This window comes from Salvia miltiorrhiza, chromosome 3, assembly GCF_028751815.1.
Source record: "Salvia miltiorrhiza cultivar Shanhuang (shh) chromosome 3, IMPLAD_Smil_shh, whole genome shotgun sequence".
Taxonomy (NCBI): domain Eukaryota; kingdom Viridiplantae; phylum Streptophyta; class Magnoliopsida; order Lamiales; family Lamiaceae; genus Salvia; species Salvia miltiorrhiza.
Genome location: NC_080389.1, coordinates 45,863,178 through 45,876,347, shown reverse-complemented (window position 1 = coordinate 45,876,347; position 13,170 = coordinate 45,863,178). Strand labels below are relative to the sequence as shown.

General features: G+C 36.7%; 1 protein-coding gene and 1 non-coding gene across 2 annotated transcripts; both read left to right on the top strand.

Moving 5' to 3' along the window:
• Positions 1-3,231: 3,231 nt before the first annotated feature.
• On the top strand, positions 3,232-3,338 carry LOC131019209 (small nucleolar RNA R71). The gene has a single exon (XR_009100131.1). It is a non-coding gene; the product is annotated as a small nucleolar RNA R71 (small nucleolar RNA).
• A 5,865-nt stretch (positions 3,339-9,203) lies between these two features.
• On the top strand, positions 9,204-9,963 carry LOC131016131 (probable calcium-binding protein CML31). Its single transcript, XM_057944755.1, has one exon. The coding sequence runs from the start codon at positions 9,402-9,404 to the stop codon at positions 9,825-9,827; it is 426 nt and encodes a 141-aa protein (XP_057800738.1). The 5' UTR covers positions 9,204-9,401; the 3' UTR covers positions 9,828-9,963.
• The last annotated feature ends 3,207 nt before the right edge of the window (positions 9,964-13,170 follow it).

The following is a 13,170-nucleotide window of genomic DNA, read 5'->3' as shown; positions in this document are numbered from 1 at the left end:
CAAAGTGACTCAAATCCCATACAATTCTCAAATTGAATAAGTCATATTCACCATTGTTCTTTTCTAATCAATCAATAACCAATATCTCCACATTTATTCTTTTTCATCCTATGAATACTTATCAAGACCATGATTCAAAAGGCAAATCACTCCCCTTTATACTATCTTGTTCAACATTTCTCTTCATTTTTCTTTCTTTTTCTTTTTGAGTTTATAGGAGACTAGTGATTTTCACTCAATCAAAGTATGACAAGCAATTTCAATGATTTCTCAACCATTTTCATCAAAGCAACCACCAACAATCAACGTTCTACCCCTTTTCATTGGTTAATTCAAAAAAAAGCTATAAGGCACAAAGTGGGTAAACTATGATCATATGAGAATTTGGACATAATTTAAGTCAAGTGGCTAGCAAGGATGGCCTTAAATCACTTCAATATCCATAACACATCTACTTTCATTTTTTTAGAGAGGACTTATGGCAAGTTCTAGAGATTAACGAGCATGTTCAATTGATTTACACTCAAGAATGAAATGAGATTGTGATAATATGACAATCAATGGCTCAATTCTTACAAGCTCATTATCAAGTTCTTGGAGGCAAAATATTTAACTCACTTGTCACAAGTTCAAACTTTTCATGCATAATCCACAAGTGATACACACAATTTCTTTTCAAAAAAACAACAATCATATTGTAAGCCCAACAACAAACAATTCATCGTCACAAAATTTGCTACAATTATCCCAAGCAAAACAAAAACAAAATTATCAACCCAACTAACTCTCAAGCTTTCATTTATTCAACAATAACAAAAACAAGAAAATAAAACTAAAACAAACAAAAATAAGTAAAGCAAAAGATAGATGAGACAACTAATCCATCTTTCCCCTCCCCCCAAACTTATTTCACACAAAGTGGAAATGAGTTTGGAGGAAAAGAGAAGGAGAAGTTGTCTCGGACACAAAAAAAAAACTAACATAAAAAAAAAAGATAAACCACACACATATATAAATATATACATAGGTTAATATATAAATACTTATGTATTTGTGTACTTATTGAACTTGCAATAATTAAAGGGTACCTTGTTGGGGTGCCTCCCAACTAGCGCTTAGTTTAACGTCGTGAGCTCGACGTCTTCACGATGGTGTCATGGCTCGGGGATGGTGCCAACGAACACTTCAACTTTTGGTTTCAAGGGCAAATACACCTTGATTCTTTCCTTATCAACCACAAAGGTTCTTCCATCCTTCTTTCTCAATTCAATTGCTCCATTATTGAAAACCTTGTTGATTTTGAAAGGACCCGACCATTTTGATCTTGGCTTTTCCGGAGGTAGTGATTGACGGAAGGTGAGGAGAAGGACTTCATCATCGAGTGCAAACTCCCGTTTGTGCATCATCTCGTCATTAGCACTTGTTGTCCTCTCCTTGTAGAGGCTTGACTTCTCAAATGTGTGATACTCATCTAACTCATTGAGTTGGAGTACACGGTCTTGCCCCATTGGATGTATCTCATTCTCGCCAAAGAATGCATACTTCAAGTGTGTGGGGAGAAGCTTCAACTCCAAGCTTGGAGATTTCTCCTCTCCCTTTTCTTTCTTCAATTTTTCCTTCAAGTTGATGCAAGGTTCGATCACTTGCATCATTTTGCATTCCTCCATTTTCATTCTTTCTTCCCCATCTTTGTGCTTGGGAGCTTTGTGGATTGAGAAGGTAACACTCTCATCATTCACTCTCAATGTGAGCTTGCCCTTTGCAACATCAATTAGGGCCCTTCCCGTCGCCAAGAATGGACGTCCAAGGATCAAAGGTACATCCTTGTCCTCGACCATATCCAACACCACAAAATCCACCGGAAAAATGAATTTGTCAACCCTCACCAAGACATCCTCCACTATCCCTTTAGGATATGAAACGGAACGATCCGCCATTTGCAAAGCAATCGTGGTTGGCTTAATGGTTCCTATTTCAAGCTTGTTGAAGATGGAGAGAGGCATCAAATTTATGCTTGCTCCCAAATCACACAAGGCCTTTCCAAAACGACCATTTCCAACATCACATGGGATAGTAAAGCTCCCGGGATCCTTGATCTTGATAGGTAGCTTCTTTTGAAGAATGGCACAACATTCTTCGGTGAGGTTGACCGTTTCAAATTCTTCCAATTTCTTCTTCTTGGATAGAACTTCCTTGAGAAATTTTGCATACTTGGGCATTTGTTGCAAAGCTTCAACAAGAGGGATGTTGATATTCACCTTCCGAAAGATTTCAAGGAATTTGGAGAACTCACTCTCCACATTCTTCTTGGGAAGCCTTTGAGGAAAGGGGATTGGTGGGCAATAAGGAGGTGGAGCTTTGTACACTTCCTTATTCTTTTCCTTATCATTTTGCATTTTTGAAGAAATGTCTCCATCATTGCTCTTCTCTATTTCAACCATGTCCTCCTCTCCCAAGCACATCTTGGACTCTTCAAAGGTTGTCTCACCTAGTATGTTAATAGCTTTGCAATGCTCCTTAGGGTTTACAATTGTGTTGCTTGGAAATTGCCCTTGTTGGCGTTGATTGCTTAAGGATTCGGCAATTTGCCCCACTTTCATCTCAAGCATTTTCAATTGGGTCGCTTGAGCCTCCAACCTTTCATCGGTTCTCGTCATGTGGGCTTGAGTGGCCGTCATGAATTTCATTAAAATTTCTTCAAGGTTGAGTTTCTTCTCTTCCTTGATCATACCATCACTTACCGCAAATCCGGGTGGTGGTTGCAAGAAGTTGTTGGGATTACCATAGGCAAGATTTGGGTGGCGATTTGTTTGAAATCCTTGATTGTATTGCCCTTGCCCTTGGCCTTGATAACCACCTTGATGTGAAGGCTGGAAATTCCCTTGGCCTCGGTTGTTGTTGTTGTTGATGTAGTCCACATCCTCGAAGCTAGTTTGTTCTTCAACCACGGGCTCTACCCTTGATATTGACATAGCATCAATCTTGTTATTCATGGCGGTCAATTGAGCTGTCAAAAGAGCTATCGGATCCGAGCTTGTTGTAGCCGCCACCTTCTTCAAAATAGTCCTCTCCCCCGGAAATTGGTAGCTATTGGCGGCCAAGTTCTCTATGATGTGGGTGGCCTCCTCGTGGCTCTTCTCCAACAATGCTCCATTGGCCGATGCATTCATGTCTCTTTGCATCTCACCACTACACCCGATATAGAATGAGCAAATAATGGTGTTTTGATCCAAACCATGGTTGGGACACTTCCTTATCATCTCTTTGAATCTCTCCCAAGCTTCATAGAAGGTCTCTCCATCGAATTGATGAAATTGGACAATGTCCTTCTTCATCTTCATTGTCTTACTTGGAGGGAAGAACTTGATAAGGAACCTTTGAGCCATTTTCTCCCATGTAGTGATGGAACCAATCTCTAAAGATTGATACCATGTCTTGGCCATGCCCCTCAGTGAGAAGGGAAAGAGTCGGAGTCGAATGGCATCCTCCGGAACTCCATTTATCTTGATAGTATCGCATATCTCCAAGAAATTGCCGAGATGTCCATTCGGGTCATCTTGAGAAAGACCGGCGAATTGATTTTGTTGCACCATGTTGATGAGGGCCGGCTTGAGCTCAAAATTATTGGCATTGATTCTCGGGGCATGCACTCCCACTTGTTGGACCACGGGTTGGAACATATTGCTAATAGGTGGTGGTGGTGGTGCATTCCTTTGAGCCTCTTGCTCATTGATTTGCCCTTGCATGTCCTCCAATTGCCTTTGGAGTTGACGGATTAAATCGAAATTTTCCGCCATAGCTTCCTCCAACTCTCTATCTCTTCTTGTTCTTGCTTTGTTGTGTCGGCAAAAAGCTTCAACCTCAAGGTCTATAGGTATAAGAGGTGCACCTTTAGACCTTGTATTCATACACTACCTATCAACCAACAAGAACAAAGAGTCAAATCACAATCTTAAAATAGAAAACAAAAATTAAAGCAAGTAAAATGTCTAAAGTAGTTAAGCACAATGAAGCAAAATATCACAAGCAAAGAAACTAAACTAATCCCCGGCAACGGCGCCAAAAACTTGTTCGCTATTTATTTTCACCACACCGCAAGTATACGGGTAGTTGCAATATATGGAAGCAAGGTCGTATCCCACAAGGATTAGTAGTTCAATCTAGTGATTATCTTAATTCATTATGCTAGAGCTATTTAGACTAAACAATGAGGTGAAAGGTTCAATTATCTAGCAATTTCAAAGACTAATAAGATCAAACAAACAAAGAGAATTAAACAAGTGATGAAGGTGATTTAGGGACTAGGCATCAATGGACAAGTAATGGATTTCAAATAGCTCAATATTAATCTTAACATTCCTAATTATCTAGAGTGATCTCCCAACTAGTTCTAGCCCCCTCCCGGACGACTAAAACGGTAGATTACGGGTCATAGTTGCCGTCCCCGGTCAACTTCTAACCTATAACTCCCAAAAGCACACAAAGATCGACAAACTCTCACCCAACTCTCAACCTCTCGGTTTATTGAGTTGATATGTTTCAAGCACCTAATCTATTATGATTATCCTCTCCCGATTCAAAACATAAATTGGAAATGCATAGAGAGTGGCCAACAATCCATACAAGATATAAATCTAGGGCTTGAAAAGATAATAGCAATAGAAATAACTAAGAAATATATTGAGCATAACATTCAATCCAATACAACATCCATCTAGCCTAATCCCCAAACCAATGGGGGATTTTATCCAAACATGTTCACAAACAACAAACCAAAATCAAAGAAATACATAAATGAAAGAGAGAGTAAGAAGTGACAAATCCTATTAATGAGCTTTCTTCAATCTTCTCTCCTCTTCAATGCCTTCAATCTTGGTGAAAAAATGTGGTAATGGAGGCTAGGGTTTGGTGTGGAGGAATTGGGGAAGATGGAAAAATGGGTGAGGAAGATGAAAGATATGAGAAAAGAGGGGAGAAATGGAGTTTTGGGGCAAAAATCGCGTCTGGGCCCACCAAAAGACGGATCTCCGCCTCTTCCCCGCGGCCGCGGCATGAACCGCGGCTGAGAACGCGGCTGGAAGCAGGGGAGGCCGCGGTCATGGGCCGCAGCCGCGGCTCGGACCGCGGGTGCCTGTCAAAAACGTTCTGGACTGCTCTGGAGCAGAGGCCCGCGGTCGGGCCCGCGGCCGCGGCCCGGACCGCGGGTTACTGGGCAATTTTGGACAGAGGCCCGCGGTCGGGCCCGTGGCCGCGGCCCGGACCGCGGGCGCCTGGGCTTTATGCGCAGTCCGTTTGTTCGGCTCCGTTCTCCCTCGTCCGAACTCCGATTTGGTCGCCGTTTGCGCTCACGGATTCCTCTCGAGATGAACTTTAACCTAATGTTTTCAAAACTCTCTAATTAATCTTTGATTTTCCCTGAAATCACTCCAAAAGCTACACCAAGCATCAAAACTCAACAGTTAGGACAAAATTGGGATACAAACACATATTAGTAATCAAAATATGAAGGGAAATGACAACAAATCATGTGGAATTGAGGTACGAAAACCATGTTTGTCAAATATCCGTCGGTAAATTCGGTATTTTCGATTTTAATAATTATTTTTATTTTTTACCGACGGAATACCGACGGATTAAACTCCGTCGGAAATTTGGATAATTTCGAATTTATTAATTATTTTTATATTTACCGACGGAATTTTCCGTCGGTAATTTCAATAAATATTATTATTTGTATTTTTATTGTTTTTTTTATTTTTTTATTTATTTTTTTTTATTTTAAATTATTTTTAAAATTAGTACCGACGGATAAAGTCCGTCGGTAAATTATTTTTTTATTATTTGATTTTTTTATTTTTTATTTTTTTTTATTATTTATTATTTAATTTTTTTTAAATTATTTTAAATTAATTTTCTATATTATTATTATTATTATTTTTAAATTATTGAAAATATTTTAAAATTGATAGTTATTTTTAGCAATAATATTTTCTCTTTTTAATAAACGATAATATTAATTTTTTTATTATCTTAAATTCGATCATATATTTACCGTCATTTTTTCGCCGGCACCACAAGTCTTAGATATCATCTCGACATATTCTAAGGTTATGAATAAATGATATTGTATATTGAAATAGAGTTTAAATGAATTAATAGGTGCTAGTTATATCAATAATACGCGTGTTCTCTACTGGCGACCACTCGAAAGAAACTTCAAGGTTAAGCGTGCTTGATTCAGAGCACTAGTAAGATGGGTGACCCACTGGGAAGTTGGCCAAATCATATGCAATTAAGTTCAAAATACATTAAAAATACGAAATACTTGTAGAATACGAAGATAGGTTGATAAAAAAAAATTAAAATTTAAAAATTAAAAATAATTTACCGACGGAATTTTCCGTCGGTAATCCGTCGGTAAACGCGCCACCTACCACGGCCAACGCCGGCGCCGGAGACTTACCGACGGCGACGTCCGTCGGTAATCCGTCGGTATCCACCGACGGACAGAAAAAATCCGTCGGTAAATCATTTACCGACGAGCGTTTTCACGACGGGTGAAATCCGTCGGTAATCCGTCGGTATCTCCATTTACCGACGGAATTTTGATTCTTACCGACGGAATATTCCGTCGGTGTTCGGCCAGATTCTGGTTGTGATTCATGATTTAGTCATTTATATTTTAAAAGGTATATATAATTATAGCTAACTCTTATATATATATATATAGAGAGAGAGAATGGATCCATGGAGAATTGTATATGTTTTGAGAATAAAGAATTGATCATGGCCTTTGATTAAATAAGATCTAGCGGCTTATACGTCATCCGCTCTTTATTTGTTTGATGCTTTTAATTTTATGTTTAATTATCATTAAGGTTAATTATGTAAATTTAGTTTCTTATTTGTAACCGCCTTTTTAGTGGTCAAACTTTAACAAATCTATTTCTTTTCGGTAGTTATGAAATTAATATGTTTGAATATTTTTTTTTTAATCTTCCTTTTAGGTTTAACGTCTTATAGCAGTTTCATTTTAAAATTTTATCAGAAGAACTTTTATAGGGTTCGCAGCAAAAAACTTTAGAAAATTTGGTTTTGTTTTCATTTTTTCATACTCTGATTGAAATGAATACAGGTTCGTAATATTTTTTTAATTGTTTTTATCAGCGTGCTTATACTTTTTCAGTTGTTTTTGTTGTGTTTATTAATTGTACTGCATTTTTTTTGTCGTCAATATATGGTTGTTATTCTTATTAATGTTCATTCAAGTTTTTGTATTATATTATTAAAGTTATTTAGTTTTTTTTGTGGCTTGTATGATGTGTTTAGTATATGTGGTTTCGTTATTAGTATTGATTGTTTTGGTTTTTTTTTTTAAATACATATATATATACATATATATATATAGGGAGAGGTTCAAGAAAGAACCATAAATAAAAGAAGACCGGAGAACCATTTTCAGCTATTCGATCATCAAGATCTACGGTGGATGCATCATCTTGTTGGATGAATGCAGGTCCTGGGTTCGAATCCTGAAGGGAGCATTTTTTTAAAAAAAATTTAGTGCATTAATTTTAACAGCGAATGCATTAATTTTTACAGTGGATGCATTAGATTTGATGGTTCTCCCGTTCTCACAAATAATGTAGTTCTCTCTAGATCCACACCCTATATATATATATACACATATATATATATATATATATATATATATATATATATATAGGGTTGGGATCTATGAAGAAGTAACTATATTTCGTTCTGAATAAGTCAATAAATTTACCGAATAAATCACGCGACCGCACGAATAGTTATTTTACTGAATAAACACGTACATTTTTCGTTCATGCGCTCACGTGATTTATTCAGTAAATGTATTGAGTTATTCGATCAGCCTTCGTTGTTTCCTTCTACATTTAGCATTCTTCATTGATCCCTTCCCTATATATATAAATATATATAAAAGGTGTGTTTTCTTTGAGGTATAATGAAGGGATAAGCTACGTTTACCACCTTAATTTCGTTTGCTTTAATAGTATAAAAAAATTCGGGCAGATTGTATAATTTTTTGGGCAGCCCCTTATCGCTTGGAAAATGGATAATTTTATACAGATGGTACTGGTATAATTTTACACTACCTTATAAGGAGTGAATAAATATATTATCCTTCAAACCAAATAAGAATGTGATCCTCACTTTAAGTTTATATCTCATTATATTATCCGTCTATTTAGAGGGGAAAAAAGTAAACACACTCATATATATATATATATATATATATATATATATATATATATATATATATATTAGGGGGTGGTTATTCAATAAACCACCCTTATTTTAAGAATTACGAACCAGTAAAAATGCATGAATTTTATGTATAACACGCATGAATAAACTGTATAATTAAAGGCATGAATTGGGAAAAATAATTTTTTGCTATCTTTGGGATTCGAACTCAGGATCATGAATTTATCCAACAAGGTGATGAATCAACCGTAGATCTTGATGATCTAAGGGCTGAAAATGGTTCCTAATTTATATTTTAAGAAGCGTTTTTATGTTAGCCTTCCCCTATATATATATATATATATATATATATATATATATATATATATATATATATATATATATAGGGGCGTGCTCCAGTGAAACCCATATTTTTCGTGAGACACTGAAGACCATGAATAAGACATATATACTGATGAACAAAGGTTACAAGGCAGTATATACTGATGAATAATGAAATTTAAAAAATTGGTAATGAATAAGACATATAAACTGATGAACAAGACAGTATATACCGATGAACAATGCAGTATATACTGATGAATAACGGAATTTAAAATATTTCACTCCCTCCAGGATTCGAACCATGAGAAAAAAAAAAATTATCCCTCTAGATACAATATCAGTCATAGGATTGATGAAATAAACGCACGAGATCGTGTCTCAGGTCTCACTAAAAATAGGGGGTTTCATTGGAGCGCTCCCCTATATATATATATATATATATTGTGATTCCAATTAATATATTTTTTGGCCCTTGGAATAACATTAAAGAAATTTCAAGCCGTGATTCTAGTATTTCAACTAGTGGTTGAAATTTGTGACTGGTTCCCAGTTACCTGGAAACTAGATAAATACGGCTACTATACATTCACATATATATATATCAATTTTTCTTCTTTATTGTCAACAATAATAGTTCCGGTCAAAATTCGCGTAAAACCCTATATATTTCTTATCAATTGCGCGTGAGATTTACTTCCACGAAACTGCTATATATATGTGTATATATAAGCATGGCGCAAGCGTTGTTCCGTTTGAAGGAGATTCAATCACTAATTCTCTCTTAATTAAAATTTGGAGGTTTAATTTAGAGACATATATTGGATTGGATGGAAAAATATGCGCAAGTTTTCAAGCGATTCGATTGGAACGGGGACGGGAAGGTGTGCCCGGCGGAGCTGCAGCGGTGCGTGGGGGCGATAGTGGGGGAGATGACGGAGGAGGAGGCAGCGGCGGCGGTGGCGCTGATGGATTCGGACGGGGACGGACTGCTGAGCATGGAGGATTTGGTGAGAGTGGTGGAAGAGGCGGCGGAGGAGGAGAAGGCGAGCGATCTGAAGGAGGCGTTCAAGATGTACGAAATGGAGGGGAGCGGGTGCATTACGCCGTCCAGCCTCAGGCGGATGCTCAGCAGATTGGGGGAGCGGCGGAGCGTCGATCAGTGCGGCGACATGATCGCCACCTACGATCTCAACGCCGACGGAGTTCTCACCTTCGACGAGTTTCAACATATGATGACGTCGCCCGCGCCATGACCCTTCTTTTCTTCTAGCTAGGAATTCTTTTCTTCTTTCTTTTCAGATATATATTCCTCACCATTATTTTTTTCTATGGATTTATTCTTTATATGTATATGTACTAGTATTCTTTTATTGGAATATTCTTTTTATATTTTTGACTTTTTCTTTTTCCATGTTATAATGAATATATATCATATAATCTAATCGTCTGTTAACCTTTTCTTACACTCTAATATCTTCTGTACAACAATATTGTAGTTTTAATACAAAAATAAAATAAAATAAAATAAAATAAAATATTGTTGCTTAAAATTTAGTAGTACATATGTTTTTGAAATTTTTTAACCTAATTAATTAGATAAAAGAAATGATGTGACCTATATATACATATATGTTATAATCATCATTTCAAGAGGACGTCCTTAGGTGATATCATGTGTGTGGAGACCACATGCATTCAATTAGGATTAATAAATTTTAATTGATAACTAATAAATCCTAATTAGATTTGGTTCCTACAGACTAGTACCTCATAGGTTAAAATGAAGTTTTAATGGAGACCACATGCATTCAATTTGGTTCCTACAGACTGTCTAGGTTAAAATGATGCATATATATAATTTCATTATAATGCCTAACTTGTTTTGGGCTCATTATTTTAATTCCCAACATACCACTCATTTTTATTTATTTTTTAATAAATTATGTAAGTAAATAAAGAAATTCAAAAACCGCGCGACGAAAGACTCGAACCCAAGACTTCAGGTTTCGGGCATTAACCTCCTACCATTAGGCCAACACACGCACACGCATACCACTCATTTTAATTTCACGCGTGTTGCCCCAGGCCATGCACTATTTATATATATACATGTATTTAATTCTTTTGCTAATAAATTTCTAAATTATTTTTGATTTATATTGTCCCTCTAAAAAATTGACTTATATTTATGTATGAGAAATATTCGTACTACAAACGCACTACATCATGATGATCCCCACGAATGGGTTAAAAGTTAGTCATGGTCAAGATAAACCAACAATTCTTTTCTAGTCTACCTTGACTTCGTCATCAAGGACGTTTTCTCGTGTCACCAATTTAATTTTCGATTATGCAAATTGCCCAACCGAGTCGCACTATTTTTTTTTTTTTTTTTTGACTTGGGGGAGTTGGGGAGGGGGAGCAGTGGGGTTTGAACCCGAGACCTCACTGTTCACACACAGAAGGTCGCACCACTTGGTGTCCCCTTGGGGACAGTCGCACTATTTCTATATCACCAATAAAGTTTGTGTGAAATTGTCGTATCAATTTTATAAAAATTACTACGAGATCGTATTATTAACAAAATTCATATTCAAATTATATAAAAATTACTACTATATGAGATCGTATTATGCACAGAATTTATCATCGGTCAAAATTCATATTAATGACATATTAATTGTAATCTTATCTTCATATATAGTGAAAGTATTTCTCTTGGAGGAGGCCCTCCAAATGTAGGTGGTTCACTGAATTAGGCTACCAAATTATTGTGTTGTTTTACTGTTTTATATATTGTTTATATTTCTACGATAATTTCTCCTTAACATAACACTCATTGTGATGTTCTTCTTAATTCTCACCACATGTTTCACGGATTAATCAATTTTTCAATTACACATCTTACCAATTTTGACATGTAAACAGTTTGACGCAAAACTTCTCTATGTATCATACATATATTCTACTATCATTTTTGTACGCAGCAAACATGAAGTAGTGCGTTTGTAGTACGAATATTTCTCATACATAAATATAAGTCAATTTTTTAGAGGTATGTAATTAACAAATAATTAAGTATATAAATTAAATTAATATCTTGACTAATATAACTTATCACGAGTTATATAAATGCATCTACAGAGCTTGGAGGCTGATTTTCCCCAGGATTCATCGAACTATGCCACCTTCCTCCGCCTCCACATGTACCCCGACGGAAGTTATACGTCTCCGAGAGATGCAAGAATTGACGTAAGTGTTTAAGTTTATTCAAATATCTAGTGAATGTATTTATTTTCTAACAATTATGCATTGTTATGTATGAATTAGGCCGAGGTTCATCAAGTGGCCGCTGCCACAGGACGACATAACCGGCTAGACGAGGTGTATTTGGAGATGGTGCATCCGGATAGGTCACGGATCTACGGCGTCGGGAGTGCCGGGCAGAGTCAGGCTAGTAGGGGGTCTATCCGCAGCACGGGCAGTTCTGCGGTGTCTCAGCAGCTTTATGAGACATGGATCTCCACGCTGGAGGAGCGATTGGCGGCAGAGCAAGCACAACGCCAACAGATGGAGGAGCGCATGGCGGCAGAGCAAGCAGCACGCCAAGAGATACAGGACCGCATGGCTCAATTGGAGGCGTTTATGAGGATGTATAATGCTCAGCCACCTCCAGCCATTGATGCCAATGATGATGATGATGATGATGATGATGCTTAGAATTATTAAAACTATATATTTATGTTTTCAAACAAAATTACATTTGCATTTTCTTTTCAAATTTATGTTGTATTGAACTATATATTTCAAGTGCTTTAATTATTAAAACTATATATGTTTTATATATTTACGGCAATGATGATGATGATTGCATTTAACATAAACAAATAAATTCAAATCACATTATAATAACCAAATTAAAACACTTTTGGTAATGTTAAAAAAAAAATTAATTAATTAATTAATTAATAATTAAATATTAATTAAATATTTTACCGACGATAAAAATAAGGACCGAAACGAACTCGATCACTAATTAACAACATATTTCAGGTATTATCTCCACATATTCAAAGATTATAATAATTATATGAGTGAGTATATAGCATTTAAATGAATTAATAGATGTAGATATATCAATAATACGAGTGTTCTGTACTGGTGACCACTCGAAAAGAATTTCAAAGTTAAGCGTGCTTGACACAGAGCACAAGTAAGATGGGTGACCCACTGGGAAGTCGGGTCACCGACGGGGAAGTTCGTCTAAAGTATGCAATACAATAAAAATACGGAAATAAATTGTGGATATACAATAAAATAAATAAATAAATAAAATAAAATAAAAAAATAAAACTAAAAAAATTACCGAGGGCAAAACGCCGTCAGTAATTACCAACGGCGTTTTGCCCTCGGTAGGTACGCGGCCTCCCTCCGGCAAAGAACCACCGGACGGCTGTGGCTTGTTACCGACGGCGTTCTGCCGCCGCCACTTAGCGGCGGTAAACGCCGTCGCTAGTTTTCCGGCAGGGTCGCCGGACTCCGGTAGATATCTACCGACGGCAAAAACGCCCTCGGTAAGTAGCGGCAGTGGTTGCC

Excerpts from the sequence above, each read along its gene's own strand:
- LOC131016131 (XM_057944755.1), top strand. The coding sequence starts at position 9,402 with ATGGAAAAATATGCGCAAGTTTTCAAGCGATTCGATTGGAACGGGGAC.